Consider the following 25,037-nt stretch of genomic DNA (forward strand, 5'->3'; position numbering starts at 1 on the left):
TGAGAATGATGATGTGGAAGAAATCAGAATGAAAAAGAAAAGCAAGCGTTTTCTCCTCCTCTTTGTTCACTTGTAGTAGAACAATCTGCCCAAGATAGAAGAACAACCCAAAACGGAAGAACTTTCCAACCCATCAGAACAACAGGTTTGTGAACTTGCACTGCCTTTGGGCTACTTCCCCAAGTAAGGCATCAGAGGAGGAAGAAGAAAGAGTGATTTTATTTCCTCTAGAGGGCTGGCACCAAGTCATCTGCTCATATTTATTTCTCTACAATGAGTTCCTGATGTTGGTGACCTGAGAGCTACTTAAGGAGGCAAATAAAACCACTCATCAGCTTTGTTCACGAATCACTGCTGCTTTGGGCAATTCTTGTCTCCTGAATCCTACACCCCTTCTTCACAGCCTGTGGCAATAAGTGAATGATCTGAGTAACTAGTTCAGGGCCCCTATTTAGAAATAGTTCCTTGGGTGTGAGTTTTCATGCCCATGGGATGGTATAAGTGTCACAGATTCTCTTTGCTGGCTGGGGCGGATGGAAATGTACTTTAAAGCTCAGCATCAAAGCCTTCACTTTAGAAGCTGAAAGCCTTCATTCCCTTGCCAACTGCGCTTTTTTCCCCCTATAATTAATTAATGCAGTATTAATTGTGCATGTGCTATGAGGCCGGCTGAAGGAGGATAGGGCGGCCCCATCCATGCAGATCAGCTGGCTTTGTGAAGCCGGAAACCCAGTGGGCATCTACAGAAGGAGCAAATTGTAGATTGTCTTTTTTACAGGTTACAGGAAAGGCAAACGTGCCTCAAGTTGCAGAGGGGATTCCCACAAATCATGCAGTTGGGGTCAAGTAGGTAGTTACCAGAAGCCACACCTGTGTGTAATGCACTGGGCAAAGAGCCAACTTGCAGTTCTCAGGGCTATGAGAAACAGGGAACAGGCCTGAGATCAGCGAGAAGGTTCCCGGGACCCCGTATAAGGTGTGAGTGACTGTGAAAGCCTTCAGAAAACCTGCAAGGCTGAGGAACTACCTTATACCTCATCTTCACTATGGGCAGTGTCTGGAAGTGTCCAACAGTATCAGGTGCTGAATTTCCATATTTCCTCACAAGAGGGGCATCCTCACAAAACAGTCACAGTTAAAGTAGAGGACAACTTCCTGTGTCACCAAAATACCACCATCTGAACTAAAATTTGATGTTGAGTGCTAAAGTGAGAATCATGATGTTTATGATTTATAGATAATGCTCCACTACTAATATCCCTCGTATTTCTCTTCTGTAATTAGAGAACAAATAAAATGTCTGAGCTGTGAAGGACCCCAGGGAATCATACACCAAAGCTACTTTGCTTCACAAATGACCCTGGGAGAAATAACAGATTGTTTGGGATGACCCTCCAACCCCAGAACCCAAAACAAAGCACACTGGGCCAACACTCAGAGGACCAGCCTCAGACAAGTACACTCCCTGCTCTATTACCCTGTGGCAGAATTTCCTGGAACATATGCCATGTTGGTAAACTGAGGCACTGAATGTCATACAACTTTTCTGAAACATGTCCGATGAACAGAAAGCATTAGGAAGTGAAGTGCTTCATTTTGTGAATTCATTACTATAATCTCCATGTGAGCACATCATCTTTCTTGCTGTTTTATAATCATCCGGGAGGTGGATCATCACTTTTGCATTTAATTTTGTTTCTAACATTATCCAGAATTTATAGAGGTACCCGAAAATACACTACCAATAACAGTCTGCATAGAGGACTGAACTTGAACATTTTTCTTACACTACTTCACAAGGTAATTTAGTTTATGTCACTCATTTTATCCCTTTTGGCCTTCCTGTCTGTTGTTTATAAAAATTTCACTTAAATTGAAAAAAGAAATCAAGCTGTTAGCTGGGATTTCCTCCTTCTAACCAACAGCTTCCAATCATGACTTCTATCAGTTCTTAATGAAGAAGCAACACAGTGAAGTGACAGAAAGCCTAAGTTTTAGGATTCGACCTGGATTCAAATCATGGATCCTTCACCTGCTTCCGTGTGACCTCTGGTCAAGTGGTTTGTCACTCTGAGCCTCAGACACAATACAGATATAATATCTACTTCGCACTGTTAGAGATTATTCAGAATAATATATATAAAAGTTCTGGCACACAGAAAGTGCTCAATAACAGCAGTGACAATGGTTACTTATTCCGCACATTATCAAAACAGAAATTTCTTTAGAGAAGCATCTTATACACAGCTGACCTCAGAATGGCTCCTAAGGAAGATGCACAGTTCTGGCAAACTGGCAGGTGGGGTATGACAACAACAAAAAAGAAACTCATTTGCAAAAATAAGCCACTCCTGGAAAACAAATGGGTAATTAAATCCTAATATTGTGACTTCTAAGGTGGAACTACATAGACTGCCTGCTACTCCTGTAATTTTTCCTAAGATATTACTATTCCACGCCCTTCAAGACTCATCTAGGTACCTTCTTTTTCCCTTAATACTTGTTAGAAACCTTCCCCCTCCTCAGTGAACCACTTTAGTAAATGCTCCCACCCCAGAGTAGAGAGTTCAGCCTCAGCAAATTGGTGAAATCAAGTGTTCCCCGCACAGCCCTGCCTGGGTTAGACTTTTCCTTCCAGGCATCTAATCTGCATCCACCACACATCTACAGCTCTTTATCCAGTACCTATATCTGCAATCTGCATTTCTATTACTGAAATCTTGGAGCTCCATTTGAGGCTATTTCTATCCATGATCTAGAGGAAACAGAAATAGAGTCTAATTTCAAAGGAATGGAGTTTAATCCACCTACCCAAGATGGAAGCAGTAATATCAGGGCAGGGTAACTAATTATTCTTGGGAATTTACAGGCAGCATGTGGCCATAGCCAGGGACAGTTTCTATCTCTCAAATCCTGCTCTACCTTGCTTCAGAAGGGACCAGAAGGAAGAAGCCCCAAAACTCACAGGGTCAGTTCAGGCAACTGAACCAGAATCCTCCTCTGCCAACAGGGAAATCAGTAATATCCAAAGGTCTGTGGTCACTTTTACCTCCGGAAAAACATAAAGATGAGGTGGTCAAAGTCATTCCGGTTAGAAATTCCAAGAGTCTGAGCTTGGATAAGATCTAACTTAGGCCTGAAGCAAAATGGAAGAAAATATCTGTTGTTTGAGAATGGAAACTCTATCCTGTTTGTATAGACTCGACCCAGTCAACGCCTGTGATAAGAGGACATGAGGAGGAACCTAGGAAAGCCATTTCAAGCCAACATCACCCTGACTCTTCATCATGCCTGTCAGCAAGGATTGTGTAGCTATATACGAAGTTGACCATGGAACTTATGGACAGGGGCCCTAATATGCCAAGAGAAAGACCACAGAGGTCCGGTCGGTTGTCAAGTCCAAGGGGAGACAGTTGAGAGGCAGTCTCTACTCAGAGAACTGACTGGTTCTCAATCAGCTCTTACTTTTTTTTTTTTTAAGCTCTTACTTAGCTCTTACTTTTAAATGGCTGCCTGGCGTAGTCTGTCAGAACTTTTCAATCCTGGTCTAGAATAGTGTGCGGTGTCTCTGGGCTCACATAAATAACCCACAACACCAGGTAGGGACCATCAATTGCCAGAAGCTTCCAAACGCCAACTTCAGAATTCCAAGGACACTGAGAGCCCTGCCTCCTCCATCTCCCCAGATCACAGGCGCTTTGTCAGAGCTTCTGCTGGAGGAACTGCCTTAAATGTACACGGAGCGCACGGCATGAAATGCAAAGTGAAAGAAAAGGTCAATAGACCTCTGGTTATATGTTTTTTTTTTTTTTAAAGACATCTATAAATAGCTGCATTTATTGAAGCTGCTTCCTTATCAGGAAGCATGGAGCTAGGAATTAACGTCTGCCTGCATCGGAAATTCTTTCAGACTGCAAGCCCAAAAAGGAAATTTCCCTTCCAAAGCATCCTGGCTGTTCTGTTGCGGGCTGTTTTTTCTCCTCAAGCTGTGTGAAGCAGCTAAGCAGGGCCCTGAAACAGCCGCATGTGCTGCTGGAAACGCAGAAAGCTTTCAAGTATTTGAATGTGAAAAGTGGAGGCACCTGAAGGAAGGCTTAAGGGAAACAAGATCTAAAACACGGGTGGCTGGCCATCTTTGTGAGAAGTCCTCACTGCTTTGTCAGGTGCTGACTGAGAAGGAAATCTTCCCCATGTCCTTGCCTCAACTCTGCCGGTGACGTCACGACACGTCACAGGCAGCTGTGTGAGGAGAGGCCATTTTTGGAACGCTGATAACAGCAAAGGACAGGGGAGGACTTGCTGGGTTTTAGAAGAAGAGTAGGGAAGGCTGAGGAGGGAGGCTTACAGACTGGGGCCAGAAGAGAACCACTCCAGGCAGAGGTATGGAGAGCATGGGGCAGGAAAGTGCTCCAGAGCAGAACTGAGCTCCCAGAGATCGTAGCATTGTTAGAGAATAGAGCTCATTTCCAGTGTGACTTAGGGAAATCTGTCTCAGTGCTAGGTAGACAAAACTCTAGGCCCTTTGTTAAGCGAAACACACAAGGACATACACGCTTCTCTTGGTCCTTGAAAATGAGGAAGCCTACTTATCAGGCTATTTATCAGCTTTGGAAACTGAAAGAGCTCCAGTGAGTTACTGGCCACTGTTTGCTGGGCACTGTGCTAGGTGCTACCCATAAGTTAGCTCTGATCCTTATAGGGCAGCCTCATAAGTAGATGTATTAGAAATTTGAGTTTCAGAGAGGTTAAATCGTCTAACAAGGGAGGCATAGCCCTGGAATATGAGCCCACTCAGGTCTTTCTGAACCCAAGTCCTTTCTACTACCATGCCTTTCCATTTGGAATCCCCAAAAAGAGCTGTGGGACCTGTTTCCAGGTCATTTCTGGTGAAATGCCAGAGAATGGGAGGACATGACTGAGCCCCACTCCTACAGCTGGACCTCTGAGGACTTCATGGCCTGGTTCCTGGTGGAAGCTGACTGGTCAAGGTTCAGCACAAATCAATGGTCAAGTGCATGCCCAGAACCAAAGTGCTCCCAGTCCCTGCACCCAAGGCCGCCCAGACTCCAACAGTCAAAAGTGCCACTACTTTCAAGTCCACAAGACCCTGTCATTATGTGTTCTCCCAAGAAGCCTACATGGTGACTTCTGAAATAGACATCACATTTGGCTCTTCACAGGCTGGTGTGAATCTAGACAATTCTGTGGACCTACGGGAGACCCAGTCACCTCTTCAATAAGACAGACTTAGTAACACCTACTTCAAGGACGGCTCTGTGATTAAATGAGACAATATATGGGAGCACATGCTGTTGCTTATAACAATACAAAACATGAAAAACGATATTTAATTCCCATTTTTGCCTCTTCTGAGGGAACAAAATTAACTTGCAAGTATATACAATTGTGGGTTGCTCTAGCTCATTAGGAAAGCGAGGCACTACATCCCGTTTCACTATCCTGGTTCTAATATAGCCTTGCTTGCCATGTGACTGTCTTCAATTCCGTTACTTTGCAGAGAAGGCAAAAATCACCAAGTGGGTGAGCCGCGAGGTAACGTTTCCAAAGGAAGGCATTAAATTAAATTATTAAACACACACAAGTAGGAGTAGTAATGTAAGAATTCTGAAAGATTCACAAGGAAAGGAAGTAGAGCCAAGGGACTATTTCTGGTGTTCCGCTTCTAGAAAACTCTGAGCGGCTATTATGGCTATTTATTAACCCGCAACATCATAAACTGTAACCCTATTAAAAATGATGAATGAGTCCTAGGTTCTAATTTTTAAATATCAATTCACAAGGGTTTGAGTAGGCCCAACCAGCACTGCAAAATGCAGAGTCTTTGGGCAAACAGATAATGTCAATCTGTGATGAGATGTGATTGTATCAGCTAAATCCAAAACAATCAGGTGAAAAGAAATTTAAAATAAAGAAAAGACAGTTAGTGGGACCCTTGGGTGGCTCAGTGGTTGAGCATCTGCCTTTGGCTCAAGGCATAATCCCAGGACTATGGGATGGAGTCCCACATCAGGCTTCCTGCATGAAGCCTGCTTCTCCCTCTGCCTATGTCTCTGTCTCTGTCTCTCATGAATAAATAAATAAAATTAAAAAAAAAAAAAGACAGTGATTTCAATTCTGCCTGATAAGTCTGAAGTATACTTACTATAATCAGATGGGCAACCCTGAGCGTAACTGTTTGAGGCTGAGTGTTTCACGGGGTTGGCACCACCTCCTGAGGCACCTATGGCTGCCCCCTTACCACCCACTCTTCCCCCCAGGAATTTATAAAAAAGTGGTCTTTGGGCAGACACAAGAGAAAAATTCTCCCCCCAAGGGGGCCTGGGTGGCTCAGTTGGCTAGGTGTCTGCCTTCAGCTCAGGTCATGATCCCGGGGTCCTGGGATCAAGCCCCCTCAGGTTCTAGGCTCAGCTGGGTGTCTGCTTCTCTCTCTGCCCCTCCCCCTGTTCATGCTTGCACTTTATCTCTCTAATAAAAAAAAATATTAAAAAAAAAAAAGAAAGAAAAAAGAAAAAGTCTCCCCCTTACACCATTAGGCCCTGAGTGAGAAGGAGACAATGGTCTTCAGTGGCTGGAGAATCAACAGTGAGCTCCTCTAGGCACTCTCAGGGGTCTCTCGTCCTTTAAGTGTTTTCAAGGTATGGTGAGAGGCTAGTTCCCTTTAAGGACTAGAACTTTTTTGTATTTTTCACCTACCTGCTATAATTGTTGTATTTCAGCACTTCTACCCTCAAGCTTCAAAAATAAGTAAGTACCCTTTGTGGAAGGAGGCAAAAAAAAAAAAAAAAAAAAAGAAGCCCTTTCTGTCTGCTCAATAAACATACTTGTATTTGCTCTCCTAGTAACACAGGGAGGTTCCAGGAACCTGCGCACGACTGCTGACAGGCACCAGCCTACCCATGCAGGCAGTGAGGCGGCCAGGCCAGGATGGCACGGGGCTGGCACCGTCTCCCCTTGGCTCTCCTCCTTTCCTAGACCCCAGACTATCCCACCTGGCCCTATCAAGTCCTCTACAGTCACCACTTAACACTTTGCACCATTTATCACTTTGTTTTTATCACAGGCAAACAGAAGGAAAGGCATTTACTTTCTACTTCTCAATAGCTTGCTAATTTGTCTCACTGGGTCTTCAGATTGGATATCTGGTATTGGCAGAACAAAATGGTGAGAAACTCTCTGTATGAGAATCTTTGATATCATGAGCCCTGCCTTCCCTCCAACCAGAAAAGGATATATTTTGACTTAAGAATGAAAAGAGAAAAAAGAGTTAAGAGAGAAGGTTTATCTGGAGATCAAGGAGGACACATGGTTCGAAAAGCAGCTACTTTGAGGCTCACCAGTCTGGTGAGTATCTCTTTAAAACAAGCAGCTAAAAATGCTTTCAACCTAGCAATACCATAAATGTCCTGCTGCTGTCTTGGCTTCCAGATTCTTCCCCGTACTTTCCATGAGCATTCCATTGGGAATTGTCTGGAATCCCAGATTAAAACAGCAATAACCCAATTCCCTTGTTAGAATATTTATTTTCTTTTAGGTTTGGAAACCCAGCTGGGATGCATCTTCAAGTATATGGCACAGCCTCAACCATCCTAGGGGCTACATGAGTTGTTTCTCAAACAGCTCGATGGGCAGCTGAATCCTGGAACAGGAGAGGGAGGAGGGCAGCTCAGCCTCATGTGGAAAGCCCCAGCTGAGGACAAACAGCAAGAGTCTGGGAGCCTCCATTTTCAGAGGATTCAGTCCAGATGTCAGGACCACAGGGCTCATGCAGATTACTCTGGATGTCTCCAAAGCCAGACTGCCAGAAAAAGGCATCAACCTGACCTGAATCCATACTCTAACACCTGATTATATTCTAAGGTCAGGAGTAATATCCTACAATCCTATATCTGATCATTATATATGTGGGGATCCATCCGTCCCATCTGAGGGACATAAGCAAACTATTCCACAATTCACTGACCAGTTATAAGATTCCAGCCATAAACCATTTCAGCCACTATAGCCACATCGGTGAATACTGGCTAAGCGTCAACCCTGAATTCATCCATCTTTCCAAAAAAGTATTTATTAAACACACTTACATAGTGGCATAATAGACTAGAGCCTAGGCTCAGGAGTCAGAACTGAGTTTGAATCCTGACTCTACCTCTTACTAATTGTGTGATCTTGGCAGGTTACTTAAATTCTCTAAGCCCTAAATTCCTTATGTGTGACATGAATATTAAAAGAATATCTATATCTACCTTACCAGTACTGCTGGGAAAATTAAATAAAATAATTTACATAAAGGACGTCAAACAGTCCCTGGTCCAGGGCAATCCCACAACAAATATCGGCTATTAGAGTTGTGTGCTAGGTGCATGGCAGGGCCTGCAGAGCAGTGGTAGGCAGCCCAACTGAGGCCCATGAGGAAACCATTGACTCCAGCAACAGTGTTGGTATAGAAGAGACAGTTCCAAGTAGAGAAAAATGACTCCCTAAGTGAAATCATGATATTTTAAACCTAAGAGGGCCAGGTGCCTGGGTGGCTCAGTTGATTAAGCATCTGCCTTTGGTTTAGGTCATGATCCTAGGGTCCTGAGATTGAGCCCCACATTGGGCTTCCTGCTCAGTAGGGAATATTTGTAGAATGAATGAATGAATGAATGAGATTATTATTATTTTTTTAAATGAATGAGATTAGATAGTAGAAGTGTTTTGCCTACATGGCATGAGCATGTTCAAATTGCAGGTGAATATTCCTGAAGGGAATATACCAGTCACAGGACAGCTTCTGGAGGCAAAGATGCTATTACCCGAGTTCGGTGTCTTTTCCAGTCCTGCTGCTCCACTGGTACCATGACACTCCAGTTTTACCAAGGACAACAGTGCCCACAGTCATGACCCTGGCACAGGACCTCTACAGTCCCAATCTCAACTGTAAAAGTTCACTGTGGAGAAGATGGGAGAGTGGAGTGATGCCCTTTACCTTCTGGCCCAAGTGAAGCCAGAATGTGCTGACTCTAACTTGCAGCAACTTTGTAAATACTGAGGGACAAAGCAAGCTGGAGGAGGGGAAGGAAGGGTTCTCATGGCCCTCAACTCCTCCCCATGATCTTAGCAACCATCCTCACTGGAGGAGAAAAGATAAGCCAGCAGATATTCCCCTAGGGCTCCCCAGCATCCAGCATCATAGTCACCTGATTCCCTGAATTATCATGGGGTGAGAGCGAAGAGAAGTCTGCATCCTCTGTCTCTTTTTGTTCTCCACTTTAGGCAAGCAACCTTCTGGCTTCTGAAGAGGGGTGGAGTAAGAGGAGGAGAATATCCTGGGGAGCATTACCATGCCAGAAAGAGATGGCAAGCACAAATGTGCCACCACTGAAGCATCAGGAATCCGCTAGGGAAGGGCCAAGGTGACCCTCCTCCCATGTCGTCTGCAGCCTGGAATTTGCGCCCTTGGGACAATATTCAAGCCAAAAAACCTGGCATTTCTTGGACACTGTGATCAGGGTGGGAATCAGGTGACTCATCCTCCCCAGCTGGCCCATCATGCTGTATCATCTAGGCTGGGTGGCAGCACGGGAAAGACAGACAAAAAGGAAACGACAGGTGTCGGCTGCTTTGGAGACTGGCCCCAACAGCACAAGTGCGTTGGCCCTGATCTCTGCCAAGCTGCAGTAGAGGATTCAGGCAGGGAGCTGGGAGAGGCAAGGGGCAGAGCCGGTCTCAGGCAGAAAGGTGAAAGACCTCAAACCGACCTGAGCAAAAAACAAACAAACAAACAAACAAACAAACAACCGACCTGAGCCAGAGGCAACGCAGGCATGAGAGAACAGGAGAGGGGAGAGGAGAGGATGGGATGAAGGCCGGATCTAGGCAGTAAAACGAAGGAAAGAAAAGCAGCCAACATGGGGGAAAAAAAAAAAAAAGAGGAGAGGCTCTGTAAAGAAAGGAAGAACATACAGCCTAAAAGCAAAGCAGGGACAGAGTCTAACTCAGAAACTGCCCAAAATTTAGGACTATGAAAACACTAAAAAGAGGAGTTAAGTGTGAAGTCAGGGAGACAAATGTTCCCAAAAAGTTCACTTTGCCTCTTAGGAGATTTCGCGGACTCTGCCGGGGAGTCGCATTGCCAGAGGTCGGGGTAACTTGTCTTCGGGGGACAGGAGTCTCGAGCTTTTCAAAGCCATTCGTGGGGGCAGAGGGGGAGACTGCAAAGCAGCTTCGCGCTCTAGCCCCGAGGGACAACAGTTCCAGAGCTTGCCCTCCCCTCCCCGCCCCCCGCAGCCACCCCCCCAGCACCCGCGGACACTCACGCAGGTGCGCGGGCAGGCGGATCGAGTCGTCCTCCATCCTGAGCGCTCGGGGCACTGGAACATGAAGTGGAGTCGAGGAAGCGTAGCTCGGCACCGGGCTCTCGGGAGGCGTATATGAAATTCGTTCCTGCTGTTAAAAAGAAGGGCAGGAAGAGGGGAGGGGGAAGAAGACAATGAAAGCTTGGAACTGACTTGGGTGTGAAGTCAGGGAGGGGGCACCTGCGCCCTGGGGAGCGGGCCTCACAGCGCAGGCCCCGCGGCCCCTCTCCAGACACTCCACGCACTTAGCTGGCCTCCCGATCTCCAGCATTTAGGATTTATAACGAGCCTCTGGAAAGGCTGAATGTGGGGCTCCTCCTTTGGACTCGGGTCAGTAGGTGTCCGTTTTCTCCTCTCTGCACTAGTTGGTTTGTTCAAGGAAAAAGGCGAGACAAGGTGGAGGAAATGAAACAGCGTGTCCAAGAGAATGGCTCTAAAAGACTCCTCTTTCAAAAATTACTTGTCCAGGTCACATAACTAATGTCACCCATACATTAAAACCACGTTTCCTCTTCTCTGGCAATATCCCCAGCTTCTACTATAGATACGATTCTGGCCTCAGGTCCCCTGAGAGGTAAGCTCAGAGTGATGGCTTCTAAGTTCTAGATTTAATTAATAAATCTACAAACAAGATTCTTGTGCGCTCTCCCTATCTCATTATAAACCAAAAATATCCAGTGTTTAATTTTTTTTCCTCCGTAGCAGGGTATTATCTGCAACATTAATGGCATCTCCTTGCCCTTTCTTTCTCCAACTCAGAATCGATACTTCCTTTGCTCCTGAAGTATTTCAGAGCTCATTCAAGAACCGTCTGCATTTAAGGCAAGTACTGTTTAATTGAAGATACTTATTTAACTGACAAGAAAAGGGGGAAGGAGACTTCTGCAGATTCACTGTTTAAATTCAAACAGTGTTTGTTGGATCAATTAAAACAACTGGATGGGATGGGAAGGATTATTACTAGCTTTAAGTTAAAACGCAGCAAATAATGGCAAGGAACCAACTATTATCAGCTAGAAGAGCAGTGCAATTTGCATCTTAGATCAACTACTTTGACTTAAAGTCCATACATAAATAAACATAACTTCCATTAGTTTCTCTAGTTCAAATGTGCAAAGTAAAGTGGAACATTACAAGGTACAAAAATTAGTTGGGGGAGAAAGATTAGTAAGACGCCATCATGAAAACAAAGATCAGAAGCAAAAGAAAAATCACAGATGAAAATAAAGCAAAGGGGGTATTTATGTTTTGGAAAGATGGTTCTCTAACATTTTATATTTCATCAAATGTGAAAAGGGAAACGGGGGAGTCCCCCCGGCTCTATAACCAAATTAAAGCTGCTCTTCTGCTCAGAGCCTGGAAAGTTTGGTGGTTGTGGTAGGAAGTTTCGATTTTAAATGAATATATACATATTTCTGTAATTTCCGAATGGAATCGCTGTACCTTCCCTGAGGCATCCTCTACCAGCAAATAGGGCATTTGGAATATTTCTGTTTAAGCATACATCCTATACTTTCCTCGTGAATTTCTTAATTAAAGGCAGGCGCACACATCCTACATTTCATTTCTGTATCGATCAAGATGTCTGGTGAAAGGTCACCCAGGGGCAAAAGCTTCAATTCACTTTTCTTCAACCTTAGCAAACATCACTCCTATTTTGAGCAACCCTAGCTTAAGGATGAGTTATATTTTTTGGTGTTTGGTTTGGGGTTTTGGGGGTGAATGAGGCAAAGACATCAACGCACCTATGGGAAACATACAAATTCTGCTTAGGGGTTTTTCAAAGTGAGATAGGCTTTCTAAGCATTTTAAACACAGTCTGTTTTTCTAATTTAACAAATTCTCCACACACTTCAACCCTCAAAAAAAAAAAAAAAAAAAAACAACAACAACAACAACAAAAAAAACAACATACCCAGTCCCAATATATGTCTAGATATCTTATCTGCCGTTAACTTTATTCCCAGAAATAGCTTTGTTTTGTTAGGGTTTTTGCAGAAGTGAAACTGTTGATGAAGAAAACATAGTGCAGCCAAAGTTTTCAAATGGCATGGCACAAGTGCGAGAAAAAAAAAAGAAGATGGCATTTCATAATATGATGACTGTCTCTTAATGCAAGGAGAGACTCACCAGATCCTGCAACTGGTCTCTGTGACAGGCCACATCATGCCAGCTCCTTCGCCCCTCACTAAATCCATCAAGGACAAAAATGAAGGAGACCCAGCCCCCAAAACGGATTTTGCTTTGTTTCTTGGGAAATCTACCTCCAGCCTACTGATAAGGGTCAAGCTAGGTATCAGCTTTAAAATGCATATATTCTGACTTGCTAACTTGTCATTGCATGTACTTCTGTGTGGTTGCCTGTCCTTCCTGCTACACTGAAATGCCACACTTCAGTGCTTGCCCTGGGATTTTATACGAGCACCCCCATGTCCAAACAATTCTAGACAGAGACAGATTCTAGATTCTTATTCCTGACAATGGTTTCTACTCAGCCATACTGCAACACCAAAAACTTGGGATGGGAAGCCCTTTTTAAAAGGTTCAAAGAAGAGATTTGTCAGTTATCAGAAGAGAGGATACCTGTACCAAGAAGGAGAAAAGCAAAAATGTGCTTCTAGGACTTTGAGCAATTTGCTAGCGGCCATTACACATCTACCCTGACCCTGGATTCGGCAGCCAGCAGAGCATTCAGGGGACCCCAGAAAGGACACTGCCCAGTACGTGGGCTCCTTTCCTAAACAGAACAAAACACACGCTTGGGAATCCCACACCACAGGCTTCTTTCCCTTTGTCTCTTGTTTTTGTTAATTTCTAGAGCGACTCACAAGGTTCACATTTTTTCATCTATTCCTACAATCAGGCACTTAGTATCTACAAGGCACAACCTGCAGACTACTAGAAATTAGAAATAAGAATAAAATATTAGAAATGAGCAATTAGAAATAGGAAAAAAAAAACCACCACTATCTCAGATGGAGACATCTAGACAGAGAGGCTTAAGGAGACCAACATCCAATTTCTCAAATTACGGAAATCTCTTGGTCCTCACAACTGCTTCTGTGGTCTGACCCCAACAAAGAGAAGGGGAGTACCTGCTTACAGCACATTCACCTCAAAAGCAAATTGTCAGTCCGATGAAAACCAGAGGTGTTTTATTTTAACATTTTACAGAGGAGATAACAATTTTCCCAAGAGGATTATAACCACTGCTCTAATTAAATTAAAATGCTACAGACAGTGATATTAATGCATTCAAGTGTAGGGGGATAAACCGCTGGTGGAGGTCAATGATGTGACTGAAAAGGCCGTGATGTGGTTACATTATTGTTTAGATGCTAAAAAAATTAAACGTGCTGCTCTCAAATTTGCAGACACAACCTATCAAACCAACCTGCAGAACAAAAGGGAGGCACTGCCATTTCTAAAACCAATTGTAATACCTAAGGGGGGGGGGGGCGGGGAGCAGCACACAAAGCTCTGAAAAGAAAAAATAAGGCTAAAAATAGTTTTAGGCAAGGGATGAAATGTAAATTTCACTAACCATTATAGAAGGCTTTTTTCTTTCTTTCTTTTTTTCTTTTTTTAATTTAAATGGAATATGGAGTAGAGTTGCTGCAAGCATTTAACTACCAGAACCAAAATGAAGTCTATTCCCTTGTCCTCCTTCCTCCCCCAAACCATGAAGGGCCAATGAAGGGTACCCATTGGATTCTGCTCATTTTTAAATCAAGTAGTTAGGAACCTATGACTATCATGTAAAATAAACTTAAACTTATGATCCATAGGAGAATGGTATTTCCCTCCCCTCTCTTTCCCACCCCATGGCTGCATATTACAGACTAGAAGAGTAAAAAAAAAAAAAAAAAAAAAAAAGAAAGAAAGACTATTCTTATTACCAAGAGTCTTCCCTTTTCAAAACTATTCAACATAGAGCTTCTATAAATCATTGGGATCCCCCTGATGCATTGACACATTTGTTTTTGCACCATTAGTTCTTTAAAGAAGCTGAAGGGTTGAGACACTTAGAACCTGTTGCTAATCATTAATTTTCTGGAAATAAAGATAACACGTTTCTGGAACTGAGAAAAACAGACACAAAGTTTGGTTGTACTTGCAAAAAGATGGTTCATAGGTAATCTTAAAGATTCCTCAAAAGCTGAGATATCCCCAATTTAGCAACTTTTCCCCAAAATAGGCCCCATCCATCTCCTGAATGCCCAATGATGGTTTCTGAAGCCCGTGTATAGTCCTGAGGGGGAAGTGTGCCACTCGAACAGAGTGGTGACCATTTCTCAGGAAATGAGAGTGGAAATCTACAGGTGCCCTTTTCATCCTGCTGCAGTCTGGTGTCCCTTCATTGCAATGAAACTAGCAACTCAACCAAGATGGAAAACAGCAGGCACCAGAGATACACTGGACACGCTGTGAATACTCAATCTTTTGAAGGAAGGGGCTCTCTTCCACCCTGCAGGTTTTTAGGAAAGCTGCCTGAGAAAGCGGAGGCTTGTACTCTACAGTTTGTCTTCCACAGACTGAAAAGAAGAAATATCTCCTGTAGGAAGTAATTTACCGAGATTCACTACACTGGAGGTCTGAATGCACAATTACTGAAGTACCCTCAGGTGTCTGCAAAATGATGCAAGGTGGTGGCTGGAGCTTTCATTAAATAAGCTTTCATTAACTAGAGCGATCCATACGTCACCCAAAAAGTGAGCAAGACAGAAAGTGGAGCTGCACAGTTTTAAAGATTCTTGGCACAGTGAATGCAAACAGACACGCACAAGAACCTGAACTAACATTCTCTCTTTCACTGGCAAAACTACATTGAATATTTTCTTCACCCCCAAGGTAGCAAGATCAACTTAAAGAACTTGGGAAAAGATACAAAAACACCAGTCTACTTTTCTCAATCCACACTGTACACGGAGCCACAGGCCAGGCATGGCAGTTTTGACATCTCCCCAGAAGGAAGGAAGACACCTTACGATCTGGGATATACCTTGGGTTCGGAGGTGTTCAAACATGAACTCTGAAGGAGAAAACTGGCTCCATCAAATCCCAGCAGTGACATAGCGATGCTATCTTTCCATCCCCTAGAAGCTCGGGAAGACCCCTATCCTGGCGGCCCAAGCAGTCCCTCCTCTTAGCGTCCAGCTGCTCTGCTGAGAGAAACATCCCTCTGGGTGCCAAGTCATTATATTTGGACAGCTCATTCAGCCTTTGGCTTTTGATGTGCTTGCAGTAATTTTAGGAGGGAAAAAATGGGGATACTCTGTAAAAATTAGGATAGGTGGAGCTATACTCCTCGTCCCTGTGGGCTTCCGTCTTTGTCACCCAGATGCCCATTTAGCCCTTGGAAGGGGGCAGGGTGGGGTGCACCCAACAAACCACACACACACAGACACACACACACACATACCAATGAGGAGATCTTTTTAGGGGCCTGGCTTTACTGGTCTGAGATGGGCTCTTGCTTTGGACATTTGAACAGGTGTGTTTATGCAGATCCCTGTATATTTACAACTGAAACAGTGCCTTTTCTCATCTTCCTGGCCTAAAACCAGAAGACAGCATATTGTGCCTGTCAATCAGACACAATTAGTTATAGCATCTTAAGTCTTCCTTTTGCCCAGAACAGTTATCTGTGCACAGCAAAGTGAATAAAAAGAAGTGTGAGCAACAGGCCCTGTAGTAAAGACCGCTGTAAAAGGTCACGAGAGCATTTTTCTCCTTATGGTTGTTATGAAAAATACTTCAGCGTTCTTCAAGTGTCCACTACAAGCCAACACCTGCATGAGGTATTATGGGTACTGCCACTGTCAAGTCCTCGAATATCCAAGATGGTCTCAGTATCTAAAATTGTGTCGCTTTACCCACACATATACACAGGCACTCATAATAATACTTACACACCTCAGGCGTATGTGCTGCTCTTAGTTGGGAGCTGCTGTCACTGCAACCATCAGGAAGGGGCACATTTAGAATACACTTGCCATGAAGCCTTTACTTTAGACTCCCAATAACCCAGCAAGGAAGGCATGATTATCCCCGTTCCACATGAGGAACCCGACCTGAAGATCACAGGGGTTAAGTAATCTGTTCAAGTCTCCAGCTCACGAGATGGTATGGCTGGTATACACAGAAGAATAGGATACTACATTTAAGTAGCAGCAGCCCATTGGCAGTGGCTTCCTGACTTAGGGGGAAATCCCAAGAGATAAGTCCAAGCTTGTAAGAATCCTTGCAGCTCTGGAATATTTCATCACTTTGTGCCCTCATTCCTCACAGAGTTGTGTAGGGTTCCTGAGAGTCACTCAACAGAGCTACCTGCCAGGGTGCCAACTTTCTGAAGCCTGTTGCTTATCCTATTGGGAGCACAGATGGGAGGGAGTAAATGCATTTAGCTGAGGAAGGGACTAAACACAATGTATAAGAGACGTTCTCCTGGCAAAACCTCTGCATGGAAATAGCCATTAGAATCCATCCAGGTATTTCCTGTGGGACACAAACCTTAGGTCCACCAGGGCCTTTGCAGATTACCTGTGCCTATGATGACTTCACCTGGTACAGAAGTCTCACCTGAGATAATTTCTGAGTATAAATATGTTACTTTTATTTCTAGCAATTCTTTTTAACAAAAACCAAACACATTTCCCCTTAATCAACTACTTCCCATTTCTCTAGGGAACAGCAAATCTAAATGTACAGGTGAGGCACACCAGAGTGGTGAGGGGACAGACCTTGTCAACATTTATGAGAAGATATGTATACCAAGAAGGAGCTGAGTCTGTCTCCAGAAATCAGAGTGGCAATCCCCTGATGCTTCTCCAAGAATCTCAAGAGGCAGACTCCATGCTCTCAAATGAGGACTTGGTAAAGGTGCTAAGGATACACGTGGCCTGTGGGGAAGAAAAGATTGAAAGGATCCTTCTAGATGTCTTTGAATGTGGGAAGGATTAGTATAAGGCGAAGACCAGGCTCCCCTGTAGCACCTAAGAGGGCAGGGCCAGCAGCATATACCTGTGCACTAGTAATATGTATATGTTGTATCGTTCCCCCTCAAGCTCGTTTAAGTTGAGGCTCAAAGGTGACTCTATGGGGGTTCCTACATGGGGAAGAAACTCAAATAGAACTTGAAGATGTCTTATGACTCCAAGATGCTGTTCTATGTGATCTTGTATCCCCTGGCAAGTCAGAGCTTATTAATTACAATGTGGGCAAAACAGACCTAAACAAACCTGATCATCACAGTCCTGCCCTCTCTCCATCAGAACTCCCCAAGTCCCCTCACAGGATTTAAGGGTTCTGCCAACTATTATTAGAAACAGCACTAATCCCTAGAACTAGAAGTCAACCCTTTAAGACAAGCATCAAAGCAAAGCAAACAAAACAAAACTCAAATAGATTTCTTTATTGTTCCAATTTTTAAACATTTTACTTAAGATCCTTTCCAAACCAGAGATGGTATGAATTTCTTTCCTCCTTTTTTTTTTCTGAATTTCTTAAGTATTTCTGACATGAATTGTAAGCAGAATCTCAAGCTGTGATTCCTTTGCATGCCAGGTTGTGGTTTCCAGGGAGGTCTATGCTTGAAGGATGCTCAGCTCACTCGGCTGGAACCCAGTGCTAACGCACTTTAGACCTGAATGGGAAAATTAAAGGTGTGCGCTCCGTGGTCACGACTACACCCCTCATCCCTGCCATGATGGAGACGACTGCTTTTGCTCTGAGCAGAGATTAGGTGAGCTCACCAACATATACATCATCACTCTCGGAAACCTGTGAAAGGGCATGTCCTACTGATAGTGGGTTGCTCCAAGGTAAGAAAGGTGGTATGAGTTTATTTATACACAAACCAGCAGGTGTTAGCTCTGTGAAAAATAAAGTCTTGCTGTGGGATTTATCCAGAAATGCCTCTAAGCTTTGGATCAACCTTTTGAAAGAGGGTCACTAATCCTTTCTTCCTAACTAATTCTCATCGCAAAAGAAATAGGTACTTAAATTCACAGCAGCTTATATCCTGGGCACCACAAAGTAGCCAAGTTCGGCTCTTGATTAGCTGCTTTCTCCTCCATTAATGCCATTCCCCTTAATGATCTGGCTATTACAATTAGCCAGGATGCGGTGTCCCTGCCTGGGGCTAACAAGTAATGAACTGAGAGAGTTGCTATTGAGTTGTATCAAGGGTGCCATTAGAGAGTGCTTCTCAATTTCTCCCCCCAAAGGAGAGACACCTTCCGGGCATGTTCCACCTGTCCTGTGACCGCTCTCCAGAACACTCACAGTGCCCCTGGGGTGGGAATGAAGTTCCCAGGGGTCATGGGACCTTAATACCTAGGCCAAGAAAGATCGAGAAAGATCGAGGGTCAGACTTCTGCAGAGCCCAGAGGCAGAATAAATGGTTAATGCACAGGCTCTTGCTTCAAACCTGAGCATGAACCATTTGTTCCCTCCTCCCCTTCCACCTGCTGCCTCATAAACCCTTCACCCCTCCCCCACACAGCTTTCTGTGTTACAGAACCACTCTGGGCTCTGCTCATCTTCATTTCTTCCTTGAACGGCTGTATCCTGGAAGTCTTGTAAAAGGAAGAGAGAGAAAGAAAGAGAAGCTCTGGCATGAACCCACAACCCCCAGCTGTTTGCTGGGGGTGGCTGCAGGGGAGGCAACCCAGACCTCCTCTAAAAGGAAAAAGATATTTTTTTTTACTGTAGAAATTTTAGGTTTTCAAGATCTGATACAGAGCAAGATTTACATTCTAATTCAGATGATGGTAATTCAGGAATACTGAATAAAACTGAATCAAGTCTCTAAAATGCAGTGAAGCTGTCTGCATGAAGTCCTACAAGTTCCTAACTGGACTCAGTCCATTTCCCGTGAACCAGGAGATATCCCCCTCACCCCCCACCATGCCTCAATCTCTAAAGCAGAAGTCTGGGTTATAGCCACTACCATGGTCAGATTGAACAAATTCCCTTGCTCTACATGTATCAGATCATTCCTGGGCTGCTTTTATTCCGGAAAAATAAATATAAATAGAAAAAAACCCTGTAAACTATACCTAGAGTAACAAGCGCAAACTAGATCTGGGTAAGATTTATATCTCTGGAAAATGTTGACTACCAAATTAATTTCAATGGCACCATGTAAGAGCACTATACTTAAAAAGCAGCATAAAGGAAATAACCTTTCCTTAGCATTGCCATCTGAGAAACTGGCATACCAATACCCAACTTCTACTGTCATAGAATATTATTTTAAAGATAAATGATGGGGATCCCTGGGTGGCGCAGCGGTTTGGCACCTGCCTTTGGCCCAGGGCGCGATCCTGGAGACCCGGGATCGAATCCCGCGTCGGGCTCCCGGTGCATGGAGCCTGCTTCTCCTCCCTCTGCCTGTGTCTCTGCCTCTCTCTCTCTCTCTCTGTGACTATCATAAATAAAATAAAATAAAATTCTTTAAAAAAAAAAATAAATAAAGATAAATGAGGTGAAGCTTGTAAAATATTATGAATTTCTTCATACAAAGACTCTCTATAAATGCAAGGCTTTATTATGACAAGGAATTTGAGAAGTCCCAAATAAAGCATTACTTTTTGGTGTGTGCTTTAAGAATTAAACCTGTCTTTGTGATGTAAAATGAGAACTTAATTAAAACCAAGACATAATTGACATGACTTCACTATATACCTCACTGAGGAATTAGAGTAGAATTCATCTCCCATCCCCCCAAGCCTCTACACCTCTAAAAAGTATCATACAAACAAACTTGAACACTGATTACCAGCACCACACACCCACGTTCCTCTTTCAGAAAAACTTTTCCAGAAGTCATAACCATTGTGGCAAGAAGCTTCGACCTCTACTACCGATGCTTTTCATAAATCTTAGAAATTCCCCAATTCTTAGACACAGGACTTCTGATAGGAATTCAGAAAATGCATCTTCTCTTTCACTGTGGTCATGGTTACAAAGACTGTGGGGTTTTTGTTTTTGACAATGGATTTCTGGGTGTGTCAGAGATGCCAGCAGTGCTTATCAGAATACCAACTGGCCTGAAATAAGGAAATTCCTGTGCTACACTCTTGAAGCCCTGTTGTTAAGACTATTTTAATAAGATCTGTGCCTTTATTAAAACTATTAGGACTCCACAGTATAGGAAAAGTACGCTTGAATTTCCACATACCTTCAGGACTCAGGATCAGTTAACAATCAAGGAAACACACATTCTAATTCTTCATCAGGTATTCTGAATCTTGGCTGCACAGAGGAATCATTTGGAGAAGCTTTAAGAAGAATAAAAAATTCTGGGGCACCTGGGGCACCCTTTGGCTCGGGTCATGATCTCCGGGTCCTGGGATTGAGTCCTAGGTTGGGTTCCCTGCTCAATGGGGAGTATGGTTCTCCTTCTCCATCTGTGCTCTTTCTCAAATAAATAAATAATCTTTAAAGAAGAAAAAAAATTTCTAGTATCCAAGTAAATCAGCCAGGCATCCGTATCTTTAAAGTTCTCCATATGATTTCAATACACAGAAGGGTAAGGCTGAGAATCACAACACAAATAAATCTAGTACATCAAGACAGCGTTAACTGATCATCTTTCACAACAGTTTTTCAGAACCTTATTAACCAATCTTCTAATTGTCCTTCCCTCCTGACTGAGCTGCTACTGTTCTGCCTTTAATCATAAAATGGAGATTATCGGTTTAAGTCAGGAAGTTCCTGATTGATGACTACCTGACCTACTTGGGAACAACTGCCCCAGACAGGTGTGCCTGCACTGGTTCCTCTTTCCTCCCAACTGCCTCTGGAGTTTCTCCCTAAACCTGCCAGCAGGAAGACTGGGCTGTTTTACTTTCTGGAGCTCCATGTGGAGCCTGTATTCTCAGCACTGATGACACTTGAAGTGTGCAGCAGGAGCAAGGCAAGGTTAATGAAGGAAAAGCAAGAATGAATGAAAACCCATCCCACTTCTGGCCTGCTGTACCTTCCCCCTCTCACACTCAGAAGGGTCTATCTGTTTTCATGTGCTTGGGCCCCAGGTACCCTTCTTGCTCAAGAATGAATCCTCATCAAATTGCTTAGAGACTTCCCAAAGCCTCTTTGGTGAGAGGCATGGTCCCCATGATGGTGGTCATGGGGTCATGATGGGCTGCATCTGTGCCATTATAAAGGGGTGAATGGGTCCCATGTGCCCCCAAAGTAACCCTGCTACTAGTGGTTGGGTCTTTATTTTTGCACACGAGCTATCAACCAATCATAATTTGAAGAAATAGCTTGAACTCCCAGCAGCTAACTTCTTAATAAAATCTTAGAACCCCAAACTATAGAAATTTTCAGCCTGCTAAAGCTCTTTACCAAGATACCCTTCAATTACCAAAAGCCCTTCAATTACAGGCTGTTCTAGCCTCCTAGCATCCCTAGGAGTCATGTCACCACAACTAGTACAAAGCTTACTTGACAGATGTAGGAACTGACATTGAAGGGTTAACAAGATTCTTGAATGAAATCACATACTGTTCTGGATAAAGCTAGCAGCCCTAAGCTCAAAGATGTCATCTTTCTCCAGAGTTACCTTCTGCCTATAATGCTTTTTAAACTCTTGGTCATTGTGATAAAAATTTGGGTATAAAGTGGCGGCTTACTTAAGAACCTTGCTGAATTATTTATTCATTCCTTGATAGAAACAAAACACAACAAAAAACAAACCACCTTGGAAAAAAGCCACAGGAAACTTCAGTTCTTCCTCTAAAACAAAATTTTCAAGTTTCCAAGCAATCTTTGATGTTATTAGTATTTTATCGCCTCTTCCTTTAAGCAAAATACAATTCTAAAACAGCGATAGCATCATGGCAGGAATGTGACTTCAGCATCTGAAATTCACTCAGGTGTTGAAACTACTACAGTGGATAGTAATTCTCTTTACATCTTTAGAAAGCAACTTGCAAACCAAGCTGTGAAAGCACACTGCAGTATCACCACCAAGTCAAGCCTCACCAGTGGTGTCAACAACAGCTCGAACGCGGAGCTGCCAACAACTGAAATCTATAAATAGGAAGATCTGGAAAGTTTAACCAAAAAGTTGAAATAGGGACTCCGAAAACCACTTGGAGCTGGTAGGGTTCAAACAGAAGCTAGCAGAGGCTAATATTTCCTTTAATGCTATGGAATTCCCCTTTAGCTGTATTTCTTTAGGTTCCTTGCCATAAGCAAATTAAATCCATGCTGACAATCACCAAGGTTTCTCCCTGCAGAAAAAGAGCAGGGTCTGAACAGACACAAATGACAAAGCACTAATGTGTTTTCATGAGAACCAGTGGTTTCTGCATGGGGTGAAAATGCATTAGAAAATCATCCTGAGGGCAGCCCTGGTGGCTTAGCGGTTTAGCGCCCCCTTTGGCCCAGGGCCTGATCCTGGAGACCCAGAACAAGTCCCACATCGGGCTCCCTTCGTGGAGCCTGCTGCTCCCTCTGCCTGTGTCTCTGCCTCTCTCTCTCTCTGTGTGTCTCTCATGAATAAATTAAATCTTAAAAATATAAAAAGAAAGAAAATCTCCTGATTAACACAAGCAAAGCTACCTTTCTCAATTGACTTACTGTTAATAAGACCTGTTTTCCAATCCTCAGTTGTCTTGAGCCCATCCATATAAAAAAAAGCATGATGGGGCACCTGGGTGGCTCAGTGGCTGAGCATCTGCCTTCGGCTCACGATGTGATCCCAGGGTCCTACATTGGGCTCCCCACAGGGAGCCTGCTTCTCCTTCTGCCTGTCTGTGCCACTCTGTGTCTCTCATGAATAAATAAATAAAACCTTTATTTAAAAAAAAAAAAAAAGGCATAGTAACACAATGGGGAAAGCAGGTCTCTAGCTTTGGAAGTCCAGCAACTTTCTCTAAAGCAACCCTAATAATGCTTCCAGTGGGTCCCATAGGACATTGTCTAGACCAACACGATTCAGCAGAAATACAATGCGAGCTACATGTGTAATTCAACATTTTCTAGTAGTCACATTTAAAAAAGGGACAAGTAAAATTAAATAACGTATGACATTTAACTCAATGTATCCAAACTAAAACCAATAAAACCAATAAAGTTATTGAGATACATTCTTTTTTTTTTTTCATACTAGGTCTTTGGTGCTAGGGTCTAGTTTATATTACAGCGCAACCAGACACCAAATTTTCACTGGAAATACTTGATCTACATTTAGATTTCACAAAATTCACAGGTGAAAAGGTAAATTCACATATCCAAGCTGTTCCAAACACACTTAAAAGATTTTTTTTCTTTTCTTTTTTTTTTTAAATTTTTATTTTTTTATTTTTTTTTTTTTTAAATATTTTTTTTTTAATTTTTATTTATTTATGATAGGCACACAGTGTGAGAGAGAGAGAGAGGCAGAGACACAGGCAGAGGGAGAAGCAGGCTCCATGCACCGGGAGCCTGACGTGGGATTCGATCCCGGGTCTCCAGGATCGCGCCCTGGGCCAAAGGCAGGCGCCAAACCGCTGCGCCACCCAGGGATCCCTAAATTTTTATTTATTTATGATAGTCACACACACACAGAGAGAGAGAGAGAGAGAGAGAAAGAGAGAGGCAGAGGGAGAAGCAGGCTCCATGCACCGGGAGCCCGACATGGGATTCGATTCCGGGTCTCCAGGATCGCACCCTGGGCCAAAGGCAGGCGCCAAACCGCTGCGCCACCCAGGGATCCCATTAAAAGATTTTTTTAAGAAAAAAGCACATTTTAAATGAAAATTAATTAAAATTAAATAAATTAAGAATTCAGTTTCTCTGTTGCAGTGGCCATTTCCAGTGCTCATTAGCCACAGACAGCTACCAACAACTGTACTGCATATTGCGGATTAGATGCTGGGACAGTGAGTACCCCACAGGAATGAGTGGAGGTCACCAGGTGTAATGCAATCCCATATCCTTTCAGAAACATCATGAACTCTGGGTAGACAATGACTACAGATGATCCATGCTCCTCTTCTTGCATTTCTTCAATTGCAATGATCCTCTACGAGTCCTCTAAACTGGAATCCATTTACAGAGAAGGACTAAGGGAATAGAGGTACTTCCTGCCCCTGTACTCGGTGACAATGAGCTTCTCAGCACTCAGCAGAAAGAATACAGAGGACTTTGGATTCCATCAAGAGAAGTTTTCTACTTTCTTCCTGTTATCAATATCTATCTTCCTCTCCAGCTCACTGGCTCACTCACCCTTTTTGACTACTTAACAAACTTCCCTGGGAGCTGAAACACAAGTTTGTTCAAGACGCCACTTTGCAGCTTCAACTTTCCTCACCAACACAAATTATCACCACATTGCAACTTTCCCTCATTTGGATGCTCTTGAACTTGGCCACAACCTTTCTTAGGTGATGCCTAGAAATATAATCCCCCCTGCAACTCCTAGAGACTTGGGCATTCTCCTTAAGACCAATCATTTCTCCCATTTACAATTCTGAACCATAAAACAGAGGTTTCAACTTCTAAGAAGACTCTTTGCACTCATCGGAGTGCAAAATAGGAGAAAATAGGACTAAAGTGGAAGAAAAGCCCTATGCAGAGTAAATGATATGATTCTAAGTTCCTCGAGAGCAAGGCTGGGTCTGACCCACGTTCATCTGCCTGGCTGCCTCGCTGCAGCAGGGGAAACAGTGGCTGAGAAGA

At 43.5% G+C, this 25,037-nt stretch overlaps 1 protein-coding gene across 2 annotated transcripts in view; it reads right to left on the reverse strand.

The window, feature by feature from the left end:
- Positions 1 to 25,037, reverse strand: part of ETV6 (ETS variant transcription factor 6) — a 238,766-nt gene that overhangs the window by 135,682 nt on the left and 78,047 nt on the right. Inside the window, exon 2 of one of the 2 annotated variants that reach the window (XM_025995214.2) lies at positions 10,320 to 10,449. In XM_025995214.2, the coding sequence (XP_025850999.1) occupies positions 10,320 to 10,449 (130 nt within the window). The remainder of the gene's footprint in view (positions 1 to 10,319; positions 10,450 to 25,037) is intronic. The other variant, XM_025995215.2, reaches the window with a different exon arrangement.

Source organism: Vulpes vulpes, chromosome 8 (genome assembly GCF_048418805.1).
Source record: "Vulpes vulpes isolate BD-2025 chromosome 8, VulVul3, whole genome shotgun sequence".
In the NCBI taxonomy this organism is placed as follows: Eukaryota; Metazoa; Chordata; class Mammalia; order Carnivora; family Canidae; genus Vulpes; species Vulpes vulpes.